The sequence below is a fragment of the Scophthalmus maximus genome, chromosome 9, assembly GCF_022379125.1.
Source record: "Scophthalmus maximus strain ysfricsl-2021 chromosome 9, ASM2237912v1, whole genome shotgun sequence".
In the NCBI taxonomy this organism is placed as follows: Eukaryota; Metazoa; Chordata; class Actinopteri; order Pleuronectiformes; family Scophthalmidae; genus Scophthalmus; species Scophthalmus maximus.
Window position 1 is genome coordinate 21,147,821 of NC_061523.1, and position 13,347 is coordinate 21,161,167.

Sequence of the window (13,347 nt, forward strand, 5' to 3'; positions counted from 1 at the left end):
TCCCATCTGGCAGGGAGCAAATGTCTGGCACCTTGTTAAGACCATGTTGCGATGAAAAGATATCCTGACAAGACATTGTAATAAGGTTTTGAATTACAAAGTCTTCAAGCAGGCTAATATTCTACTCTCAGAAAGTGAATAAAGTAGGGGGGGGGGTGTCGACTAGTTAAAATGAAAGTCGACTTATTAGGTTCTTTATTATTTTTCTTTGTCCCTTTTCTTTTAACATAGAGATTAATATGATGACGTCAGGAGGCTTTTATTTAATTTAAGACCCTGTCAGGGTCTTTGATGGCTGCAGTATTGAATCAGAGCGCGCATGTACCTTCTGATATATAGGTTTTAGAGAGACTGTACCATGTAGCACTGGTCGTGATGGGTACATTCATAACAGCGTAGATCTTCCAGAATCGGGCAACAGATTTGGTTTAATTTTGAAAGTACTTACACCATGTACTGTATCTTTTGGTTTCCCGCCTTCGAAAATCCCATCACCGCGTGTCGTACCCGAGTCTCATTTCCACTTGTGTGTGTTTAATCTCTCGCTGTGTCTCGCTGATTCACCCACTTCCGTACTTACGCTTGCTTTATTTCAAAGTGTGTTCACACTGACAAATATGGCAACGCACAGGGCACCGTAAGTGCCCAGATGGTGCACTTACAACTGTCAAACTGCTACTGGGTGTAAAAACAATGTGCACCTCTGTCTCCCTCAACGGCCGCCATCTTGGCTCTGTAGCAGAAGGGGAGAGACCACCGAGAATTCTATTTGACACACAGCATCTGTGTTGCCTTCTCTCTCTGGGGCCCGGTTCCAATGTCCACCCTCAAGTACTCAGACTTTGAGGACGTTCCCGTCCCACAAGTTATAGGCTGCCCTCTCCCGTAAGTCGGCATCTGTGCAGACTTTGCAGAAGGGAACTGCCCACAGTTCGTAGCGCTGACAAACCGAACGGCAGCGCAACGATCGGTAACAATAACGTGGACGTCGCAAGAAAAGTTTTAAACACATGAAATCAGAGGAAAACGAGAATATGCCATCACATAACAAATTTATTCATCGGCCATTTCTTTTTAAGTGTTTGCATAACGACGTTGTCGTAAAGGTTAATTATATAAAAATTAGACCCCTTGAACATGCGCCAAGTGCCTTGGCCCGTGGCGAAAGTAAACGGCGTGAAAAATGAAAAAAAGTCCCAAACTTGCCAAACGAAGGCCACGTGGGTTGGCATCGTCGCGGCAACGTAATGTGGCTCAACGTGCTGTCTGTCACATTCCGGTTTATGCCATTTGGAGCCCACTCAGTCACTTACCAGCTGATGTCAGTTACTGTAATAGTGAGATGGTTCAGCGCTTGAGGCCTAAAGGGGGGGGTTGATTTTCAGTCTGGGTCAGTTAGTCTGTGTGGGTTTCGTCTCTGTTTCCCATCGTGTCGCCATATTATACTGTTTTAAATTCACAATTGTTTAGCAAAATTTACTCGGACACATTTTTGAAGCCCTTGTTTTTGCAGCATAAATCTATTGTGAAATAAAGGCAAGTGTACGTGTGAGAAATGCACACGGTCACTTGAAGGTAACTCATGAATACGCCGCATAGAATCAAAACAGAGGGAAACCACGTCGGAAAGGAAATGATCTCTGTAATTCAATTTTGTGTCAATGCGAGGCGAGAAAAACACGAGTCTATACCAATGTGCCGACGACAGTGATTCCAGCACATTAACTAAACCAGGCGATCGTGTCGCCGACGTTTAGTTACTGCTTGGAAACAAAAGAGCTTTGCAAGGTTCACCACTCGCTGACGCACGGCGGCGTTTCAGAAACATGCTCGACGCGCTCCGGCGCTCGTTTAGAGTTTTGTTCCTCGGTGCCCCCCCGACTACCTCGATGAAGGCCAAGTGCAGAGAGACGTGTTCAGTCCTGATTGCTGCCACGCATTAAACCCCCCCCCCAAAAAACAACAACAACAACATTCACGTATACACGTCAGTGGAGTGAACTTTCCCCTCTCGGGAATGTCCGTGACTCTTGCCCCCCCCCCGCTCATAGTTTCTTACAACTGCACACAAAAGCATTCTTATAGAAAAAGACTCTGTCTGCCAGTCCCTCTTACAAAAGGGAGTTCGCAATAAGAGAAAAATGTACCTTCTCATTTTAATGGCGCCTAACATTTGGATCACATCTTTGCTGGCTGTTTATACCTCGGCATTCAGCATCCCCCCCCCCCCCCCTTTAAAGCCGACAAACAAGCCGGGAGAGCCGTCCGTCCGTGTTTACAGGCATGCGGCGTGTTCATCAGTTCGCCCCTGATGTGTCCCCCGATCTAGCCCGGGAGCCCGGGAGCCGGCGCCGCGGCCGAGTGAAGCATCAGAGCCTCGCGATGTGAAGGGGGAAATCGATGGCGCGTTTTGGCCCCGTGGGCCGAGAGCACATTGTGTCACCTCCTTAAATGAAAAATGAATTGGTGGGAGAGACGGAACTCAGAGGGGTGGAACGGGCCGCGGCGGAGGCTGTCGACACGATTCCTCCGCCGCGGCTCGGCTATCGGCGGCCCCCCCCCGGCCCCCCGCGGACAGAGCGAACCTGGCCGAGGCCGCTCCGATAGCGGGGAGACAAGGGCGGGTAGAGGTGGATTTAGAAATAGGCCACGGCCCTCAAGAAACTATAATTAATAAAGCCGTCAGTGGCAGGTCACCCCTGAGAGGACACAGGAGTGCCACCTCATCGGGGAGCTAACCTCCAGGAGTGACGGGGCATTTTGGAAAAAACGCCTTTGGAGAAGTTTTCAGGAAACGTGAGAGGAGCACGACACGTCGAGGGAACGTACCCTCCAGTGTGTGCAAAAGGCCAATGAAACATATTTGAAAGAGCCGCAAATAAGCAGAGGTTTCACATTGAAAGGGCCAGTTCACCCATTTTCCAGAAAACAAGTAAACAAAAACGGTCCTGTTCACCTCAAGCGGCGCGCAACCATGCAGATTCCTCCTTCGTTCCACGTGCCTATGTTTTGAAATTTTGCCCTCCCAAAGACAATGGAGGGGAAAGGAAGTGAATTCGTGATTCCGTCAGCAGACGCCGTGTCCACAGACCGGACGGTCCAGCATTTTGCGGAGAGAAAGGTTGTTCTTTATGTTTTTCGACGCTGTGAAACATCTTCCAAAATTCCAATCACTGCGCGTTTTTTTGTTGTTGTCTTGAGGTATATAGGTGGAACGTCTGAGAGATGGATATCTGGGGCCACCACCACTTGTTTTCGTAATGTTCACTCAAAAGTTGTGAAAAGAAGATTCCAAAAGTGTGTTCTCGCACTCAAGTTTCAACAATCATCGCCGAAGATTCTATAAAATCAGTTGTGTGCTTTGTGCGAAGTTTATATTTTCACAAAAATGTTCGAACTTTTAGCCGCCTGAGAACCTCTCGGCATGAAAACGATGGCGTTGCTGGAGAATCCTTTTTCTACATCCTGTCATCTGCATTTTTTCCGAGTTTGTGGTTTTGGGCATCGGGCACTTTGGCTTCGTGGGCTTTTTGTGAACGGGATGGGGGGAGAAAAGAAAAATGAATTCATGTCAGTTTGTGGAGACGGTTAAAAAGCATTAACACCCTACCTGAGATGGGATCTGTTGGGGGGGTAAAGAACAGATGTCAAACACTTAGAGGTTTAGATCAATCACACAACATGGAGGCATTAGAAACAACATTGTTAAACAGGACAGTATAAAAAACACTGTGGGTGTTATGGTCATAAATCAAAACCACAAGATGTACTTTACTGATCCCAAACTGGGGCATTCCGGATATGTTGAGATAGAGAAGTATTCACCAATGCTGCTTTTTCAAGCCAACATGCTGAAGTTTCACATGAGTTTTCTTTCTTTTTAACAATGGCCGAACAGTAAAAAAAGAAAAGAAAAGGATCTTGATTACATTACGTCGGTCTCCAGGAAACCGTGAAGGGCATTTTTTCACCACTTTCTGATGATAATTAGGAAGATAATAAGCAAATTACTTGATAATTAAATCCATTATTAGTCGCAGCCCTATTATAGACTTAAGCAGAGTATGAACCAGAGTGTCGGTCTGATCCTGGAGAATATAGGAGTGGTGAAGACGAGTACAGTAGTGTGTTTCCAGGCTCCGTGAGTCCGTGATTAATTCAGCAGTAACACTGATCTTGACAGATACAATAAAACTGGCCACTGTGATTCGGTTAGATTCACGCGTTACTCGCCATGTAACGCTGCGCAGCTTGATTTGTTCAACCTCCCCTGAAACGGCACAGCGAGAATCCAAATAGCATCGGATGATGTGGTTCAAACTGATCAAAGCTGAATGTAGAAATTATTAATAATCACGCAGCATATGTTGTGCACGTGTGTGCACACGTGGCGCATCTCCTCTACGCAGCGAAAAAGAGAACTATGGGAGATGAAAACACCTTTTCCAATGGACTCAGATCAGACTGTGCCGCTTCCTGCATTGTGTCTATTCCTTTTGAAGCAACAGACTTCAAAACTGATTTTTTCTATTTTTAGCAATTACATGTTGTTTTGAAGATTAAATTCAAAGCCTCTGGTGCCAAGTCAGATATATTTTATAGTGACCTTGCACGTTCACTCTATGATACGACTCTACCAAGCTGATGCTGAACTCTTTGTACAATAATGCACCATAATGCACTTTCACATTGTTGGATTTGCAAACTTTTTGAGTATTACAAAATATGAAAAGCAGTTTTTCGTCTTCCAAACTAATCAGCAACACGCACACACACACACACACACACACACACACACACACACACACACACACACACACAGACAGACAGACAGACAGACAGACAGACAGACAGACAGACAGACAGACAGACAGACAGACAGACAGACAGACAGACAGACAGACAGACAGACAGACACACACACACACACACACACACACACACACACACACACACACACACACACGTACTTGACTGCGACTTTTTGCTTGGGCCACTCGGGGAGGATTGAAATACTGACAGCCTTGGATGATGACGATGATGCAATTGCCAGCAACTGTCAACTTCATGGAATTACAGTAAGCTGCTTTGTCAAAATTTAGAGAGGCTCCATTGAACTCCGGGATGCAAGGCAAACCACTGGGATCAATGCGCAATTCCCCGAGTCGGAATGTTTTGACGAAAGAAAAAAAATTCTAAAATAACCACGTTCTAAATTGGGAAGGCCTTGCGAGATTGGACGGCATAAACCGCCCATGTGCACTCAAAGGAATATGGCTCTAATTAAGGCGGGCAATGGATGCTCGCAAATATTAACAGGCAGCAATTATAAAAGAAATCGTCTGCGAGGCAAATGAGAACGGGGCCTGTGGACGCCATGTGCAGGCGAAATTCATTCCCCTCCCTGGAAGGAACAGCAGTGATTGACTGTAAGGCTCCGAGCCAAACATGAATCTGGATTAAGCCGGCGTTGGGTGTGCCGCTCGGGTTCCCGCGGGAAGTTTCTTTTTTTGGGTGATGTGTGATTTTTTTGTTGGCAATCCCAACAATCTCATGCAACATTTAGAAAAAAAACATGTGACATAAAAAATCCTGCTGGTACCAAAGTGGTTCGGGGATAATTAGAATACTAACACTTATTTGCTCCCCCCCCCCCCCCCCCCCCCCCCCCCCCGTTCAATCTGAGATGTGTACGTCAAAGTTTGAGAGTTCTGTGGAGTGAAACGTAAGTGGGATACTTTCGCCGGGAGTGTGACGGTTTGACGAAAGGCCGAGGTTTGATTGATCACCAAGGCGGGGAAAAATAGAAAAGACGGCATGGTCCTGAAGTAAAAACAGGAAAGGTGAAACAGATAAGATAAAGCTCTAACGCAAAGGATAAAAGGTCATTTCGAGTCCTCTGTCTTTGTGATGCCGCTGTCCCAGCTATTGATCAACTTCAGACGACGGCTGTTGTTGTTTTTTTAATACAATCGGCATACTGAACAGCTTTTGGCAGCAGAAGCGTTCAACCCTTCGCCGACATTTCAATTGAAAAATACAACTGTGTAAGATCTGATATTGGTCACGGGGTGGGGGGGGGGGGGGGGGGGGGGGGGGGGGGGGGGGGGGGGGGGGGGGGGGGGGGGGGGGGGCGGGGGAGACAGACCCCATGTGGTTGGGAGGACACGGAACTCAGCTATGTGCCTTCAGGCGATATAAGGAGATGAAACAAGAAACAAGCTCTCCTGAATCTCCCCCCCCCCCCCACAAAAAGAGGAAAGAAGCAAAGAGGTTCTTAGAAATAAAGAAATATATGAATGATGAATCAAAGCTTGTGTTGACCCTACTGCACCTCACGTTGCTGTTGTTGTTTTTCTCGTCCTGTTAATCTTGCAAAAGATGTTCCGTGGGTTTTTTTTTTCAGGATTTAATCTAACTTGACGTTTCTTTTTTTGGTTACACCCAGCGCTTGTCATACTACATTATAGAAAAAGGACTAAAAAAACAGGCAAAGAATGGGGGGAACAAAAAGCTGTTACTCTCATGGCATGAGAGTCGCTTCATAGTTCGGAGCTGCTTTCTTTTTTTTTTCTTTTTCTAATGGGAATCACACATCACCAACAGCCAGAACCGGAGCGCCAGTTTAGAGCCGCGGGGTTGATGGTGCCAAGGATGACTGGCGACAGCTGGGCACCTCTTACTCATTTGAAGGGTCATCAACATTTAATGTTGCATTAGCGGCTTCGCTGGGTCTCCCTTTATCTACTGCGACAGTGTTGACTTAATTATGCACGGCAGTATCACACTGATCTTGGCCGGGCCCTGACACCGAGAAGAGGGAGAGAGAGGATGAGGACGAGGGCGGAGGAGGTCTGGCTCCTTTTTTTTTCTTTCTTCTCTGTACCTCGCCGCATAAGTATCCCTGCTCCCTTTTTTGATGTGGATGAAAGTGACACACACGCGGGGCTGTCGGGAGCCGCGCACGTAGATTAACACACACACACACACACACACACACACACACACACACACACGCACACACACACACACACACACACACACACACACACACACAGTCACACACGCACACACACACACATTCTTTGTGAATCGTAAAAGTAGGTCCTCTCTCTAGGGCTCAACCCCTTGGGTACCCCCAGCCCCCCCCCCCCCCCCCCCCCCCCCCCCCACCCCCCTTCCTCTTTTTTGTCTGAAATCCCCGTCCCTCCCAGCAGAACTCCAAACACAGACACCAAGAATACTAACTGACATCCTGGATTACTGTCAGAGCCTACGATACGCATAAAGCCAGCCACCGGCCAATCAAATCAAATGTGCTGGCAAACGGAGCCCACTCACTGCCAAATGAAATATACCTGAGACATGATCAGAAAAAACTACAGCATGACACTATCGGAGATTTACAGCCACAAGGGTGGTGATTGTGCTTTACGACGTGGAAATTCAGTAATTGGACCTGTTCTCCGCCGCATTCAACTATAAATCTCGCTATTAACACATCTTTCGGCGTATTTATCCATGTACAAAACGTGTCACCGTATATTTGTATCCACATACGTCTCCCCTCTACAGCAACGAGAACCGATGACAGGCCGTTCTTACATTGATGTCCTCCAGGTTCAGGGGGTTCAGGTACTGATCGTTTCGCTTCCAGAGAATGGGAGGCCTCCGTTCCCCCGCGATGGCACAGGTCAACACGGCGCTCTGGCCGACCGTCGCCGTGGCGACGCTCACTCTCTGGTCGTCCGGAAGGCTGAGCAGGTAGACGTCTGTGGACGAGAAGGAGAAGAGCAAATGCTTGAAAGACGAGACCGAACTTTGATTCAACGGAGGCGAAAGTGGCCTCAGCTCCACCTCTTGGTAAAACTTGACGGGCTTCTCTGTCAGGTAACGGCTCACGATTCAGAGAGCCTCACCCACCGAGGGGATACTTCACGATTGAAAAATGTTATGTCTCGCTCACATCTCTCTCTCTCAATGATGCCCGAGAACAAGAGCACAAAATACAAGAGCGTCTCAATTAGCCGCCGTTGTGCCGGCGAGGCGTTTTTAGACGTTGGTTTAGTTAAAGATGCACTGAGGCGGCACGATTATTGCAATCCCCAAAGTAACGGGCTGGAATTAAGTTTAATGTTCTGTAAATACTTTGCATAATTTATGTGATGACACTATAATGGAGAGTTCCGCTTTTTTTTTTTTCTTTCTTTGCTTTTCTTTCTTTCCCGTCGGTCTCCCAGAGGATCCGCTTACTTTTGGGGTTTCTTTTGTTTTAGCCAACGGAACAAAACGGACACTTTTGGGAGGCGCCGGCGCTGCTTGGTCTGCCGAACGCCGAAAAGCTCATCTCAAAGTGCACCGCTTCGTAACAAGGAGCTGGAATATTTTTTAACACGCTCCCCCGTTCCGAGGGGTTCAGAACGAGCCTGGCTCTCCGGCGCTGCTGTAAAAAGCCCAGGAGTGCATCCTCTCTGATGAAAGCAACATGAGAAACAGAAGTCGGAAAAACAACCTGCGCTGCCAGGAAAGGTTCCCCATGGAAACACAGCCCGAGACCTCCATCACACCCGGCGCTTTTTGCTTTGCTTCGGTATTCCTGCAATACCTGAAAATGTCAGGCGTGTGATGGTGAGCGGCTGCACGCTGGCGTAGTGGTCAGCACTTTGGCCTCACAGCAAGAAGGTTCTGGGGTCGAGTCCCGGTTCAAACCAACCGGGGCCTTTCTGTGTGGAGTTCGCATGTTCTCCCCGTCTGTGCGTGGGTTCTCTCCGGGTTCTCTGGCTTCCTCCCACAGTCCAGAGACATGCAGAATGGGGTCTAACTTGACCGTAGGTGTGAATGTGGCCCCGCCTCTCGCCCAACGTAAGCTGGGATTGGCTCCGGCCCCTCTCTTAAATGGATAAAGCGGTAGACGATGGATGGATGGTGAGGTGTAGTTATGATCGCTACACTCATCGACTAATTTTGAGAGCAAATATTGCCATAAAGGGAAGCCAGGGCTGGTGTGACGGGAGGTCAGCGCGGCCACGGTTGGTTAACGTCCATTGTGCGTCCGAGTATTTTGACGCAACATTGTGCGCCCGTGCGCTCTCCTGTGTGCAGGCATTATGTAACGCGGAGCCGTGAGGGAAGCGCTTTTTTAATCTTTCTCCGGGGGTAATGAGCAGCGGTGCAAAAGGAAACAGAGACTCAATTTGTTCTGCTCCTAAGGGCATGAAATACAAAAGTTAACGAGAGGCCAGGTCCAGCAGAGAGTGTTCACTCGCCACAGCCGCCGGAGAACGGGGGACGAGAGCACCTTCAATTGCAGCACGACTTTGCTTGCTCCGCTTTACGGTTCCGGGGGCCAATCGGACTGGAGCCGTGAGACAACTCATACTCCTCTTTTCAGTGGGAAGCTCCGAGTTAAGACTTTCCAATCTCCCCTTCGGCCCGGCGAGACCCGTGCTTAAACCCGGCCAAATCACTGCCAGGATTACATCAAAATTAGAGGATTAACAGCCATTTCTTAACAAGTGCAGGAGAACTCTAGGAGTCTAGATGCTTATACTGTAAGCAAAGAGTTGATCCAACTCTGGTAATCTGTGAGAATGTAGCTTGTGCCGTGTTTTTTTTCACATTCCCTACTTTTCCCATCGTCTTCCATTAATAGAAGCTTTACTGTAAAATGTTCAATTTGCTCCTCCAGCAGGAAGCGATGACGTTAGGGTCGAAGATCTACGTTAAAATCCCTTTTACCATCACCGCAAAAAAGAACGTTTGGGGTGGATTCATTTGTAAACCATATATTAAGATAAGATATTTCTATCTTGGAGTATAATCGTATTATAGTGAAACAAGCTGCTCACAGTTTTCTGGACAAAATAACAGAAACATCTCCGTGTAACGTCATTCAACACAACACCACTCGCGTTGACCTCAATAGACTGTAAATTATATAGACTGTATTATATAGACTGTATTTATAAAGCTCCCGCAGAGTTGAGGCAACCGTTCGGTGACAGAGTTGACAAAGATTGAACATCATCGGCTCCATAAACTCCAGGTTTTTGTTGGCGGGCTGTTGCATCAGATTGTATCATAAATCACAGGTGTTTCCTGACGCAATGTCCACTGCCATGCATGTTGCAACACAATGTACTGTTCATGTGTGTGATCTTTAAACCATTCATTTTTATTATAATTACAGTCAAAGCACTTTTAAAGGGACAATCCTGAAATAAATATTTCATCACTTTACTATGTAACGTGTCTTGGGATAATGTACGTTGTGATTTGGTGAGTAAAGGAAATTCAGATATATGTTTTTAGGCCTATTGCACATTTTTTAAAAATAGCTGCTGATAACATGTGAAACAACGGAACTATGTAGTCATGAGTTGTAGATTGAAGAACCCGTTTTCAGGGTAGGAGTCACGGTGCGACGAACCCAGAACAAGCCCATTGCTCATTTCCACGGACACGAGGAGCTGTTTGAGCACAGTGAAGACACAGTGAGCGGCGGGGGCGAGACGAGAGACGTCGCGAGCACACACAATAAAAAGAATGACGGCGAGGTGAAACGAAAACTGCCCGAGAGCGGGAACGTTTTTTGCACAAGAGCTCATTAAAAGTGTTCGTTCGAGGCTGCGGTGGAGAAACTTCTGTCCAAAGTTCAACGGAATGTTGGGGGGGGGGGGGGGGGGGAGTTCTCCCGACAACAACACGGTTGATTCAGGGCTCTCAGACACAACACGTCGCCCCCTCAGAGCACCAACCCCATCAAACATTAAATTCTGGTGGACGTTTCCGGGCAGGTTGGAACAAATTGACAACTTTCGGAGCGAAAGCTCAAACTGTCCTTTGCGGGGCGAGTTGTCGGACCCTTCACAGAATCAGCTGTTTGCCTGGCATAGCCTGACGGGGACGGGGCCCGCTGGGACGGCAAATGTCTGCACACAACACACGTGGTTCATCGCAGCTCGCGGCGTTTCCCCAGTTATCGCCTGGACTGTGGCGGAGGCCCACCGCGGCCTCTGGCGTCTGTGGTGGCAGAACGCGTGCGTCCCCGAGCGCGAGCGCCGTGAACAATGTCTTGGTGGTGCTCAACGTAATCATGCCGACGCCGATGTGTCCCTGCCGTGAGCAGTGTCTCGTGGAAGCTGTCGGATGAAAGCACATGGATGACCAATGTCACGTTGAAGATATCTAGTGCGACGGCGCAGACGTGCACGTGTGTGGACAAGTCAAACGTGTGTCATCATCGCACCACGCGGCCTGTTTCGTAGATGGTGGGTACAAAAGAACTGTGCACCCGTATGCACTTCGAATCGCCTCGGTTTTCCGCTATGAACCACAATCGCGAAATGAACGTCTCCCGCTGAAACTGCTCCTCGGCTCCTCGGACTTGTCTTTCTGGAAAACCTCCTGCAGTGCTCTTTGCCCCACTGTCTTCATTTCTTTCCCCCGCTCCCTCTCTGCGCTTCGGTCTCTCAGTCTCTCGCAAACACATCGAACACCCGTCCGTCAGTCGGACCGGCCATCGGAACCCCCCCCGCCGCATGGGTGGACCGTCATGAAATTTTTAACCGTCGTCGCGGGCGGCCGGACCCTCACACTCGGAGTTTCAGCTGTGGAGCAAGAAAAGACACTGCACTCTCCGCGTGTACATGAGATGACGTACGACGGCGGATAGTTGGTTTATCAAATGATTGTAAAAGAATAAAGAACCAGAACCAACACAGTCAACTAAATGAAAAACTCCATCCGTCATGCCTCCTCCTCCTCCTCCTCCTCCTCCTCCTCCCCAGACACTAATAACACTATAACCAGCAGATCAACACACCATGCAGCCACTTGGTGCTCTCCGCCCCGTCGAGGCGGGGGGGGGAGGGGGGGGGTGGTGGGCGGACACGCTGACAAAAATCTCCTCCCTAACCATTCAATTACAGCCTCCCTTTATATCCTAATGCTTTTGGAATACGCTGCGAGCAACAAACTCGATTTGCCCGCTGATCCCTGGGGGGGATGTGTGAAGTCATAAAGGAGAAGTCGAAGAAGAAAGTGGGCGACAGGCGGCCCGGGCGGCGGACGGAGGAAGGAAGAAGGAAGTGATGGCTGGAATCCGACCGGAATGAGAAAACTCCTCGGGGAGACGGGAGTCTGGGCATCTGGAGCCGACTCAAAACACCTTTGAGCCCGGCGCCTCCTCTGCGAGGGATTTATCAGAGGAGGAGGAAGTGGCCTTGCCACCTCTCCTCGGTCTGATTTGAGGGGGGGGGGGGGGGAGGTACTCTGCCTCCCGGGAAGGATCAACCTTCACCGCCCAACCTGTAATTAGTGATTAACGGCGAAGTCCGGACTTTTGATTCACTCTGCTCCGCTCCCGGGATGGGACGTCGGCCGGTGACACGGCGAGAGGTAAATCACCTATTGCAGCGGAGGCAACAAGCTTGTCAGGGACAATGGCGCGGGGCCTGCAGGACGGAGCGAGGGGGGGGGGGGGGGCATGAAGACAAATGGCGCCGAGGTTGCTCAGCCAACCCGCTTACTCCATCCTCCAACATGCTCCGTCGCTCTATTTCTCAAAACACATGCTCACTTGCTCTGTCTCTCTTCACCAGCTCTTTCATTCCTCTAACCCCCCCCCAACCCCCCCACTCCCTCTCAGTGAAGTTCAGTAACACTAGGCCTCAATGGTTGTATAGCCCCCAATTGCTTTGGCTTTGACATTTTGAAGCGGAGATAAAAGTGCTCTCCCCGATGCAGAGTATTCATAGCCTACACACAAAAAGACGCAGGGGGGGGGAAACATCCCCCCAAAACGGCACGCGCATCCGTGTCAACCCTCTGATCTCGGTCGACTTGATCCGTGCGAACTCTCTCCCGAGCAAAGACGAGTGGCGCCTCCCGTTTTTCATACCGCAAATGAGTGACTCGGCGGACTTAGACGTCTGACGGAGACGGGAAGTCGTTTGAGCTGTGAAGCTCATATACTTTGCTTTTAATGTTGAACTCGTGCCACGAGACACGCGCACACACACACGCACACACACACACACACACACTCTGGCGTCGTCACGACACGCCCGCGACCCTCGTGAGTGTTGCATTCACGTCGGGAATCGACGGTAATAATTAACTTTGTATAAAGTCGCTATTTAGCAACAAACTCAAAAAGTGCTTTAAATCAAAACAAGTATCCGCATTAATTCCGTTTCATCTCTGCTGTTATCTTTTAATTTGTCAGCGTCTGCGAGTTTGATCTTTTTTCGCAAACCTCTCGTCGGGCCATTTGGGTTTTGCAAATTAAACCGGCACTTTTTTCCTTGCGCGCTCCGTTTTATTGCTGGTGAGAAATAAACAAAC

General features: G+C 48.8%; 1 protein-coding gene across 4 annotated transcripts in view; it reads right to left on the reverse strand.

Annotated features, from left to right (window-relative positions):
• The window catches only part of fstl5 (follistatin-like 5), a 144,932-nt gene that overhangs the window by 41,742 nt on the left and 89,843 nt on the right, over positions 1–13,347 (reverse strand). For 2 of the 4 annotated variants that reach the window (XM_035650292.2, XM_035650291.2), the window contains 2 exons: positions 7,606–7,772; positions 3,611–3,622 (listed from right to left, as the gene is read on the reverse strand). In XM_035650292.2, coding sequence (XP_035506185.2) covers positions 3,611–3,622; positions 7,606–7,772 — 179 coding nt within the window. The remainder of the gene's footprint in view (positions 1–3,610; positions 3,623–7,605; positions 7,773–13,347) is intronic. The other 2 variants (XM_035650290.2, XM_035650289.2) reach the window with 1 other exon arrangement.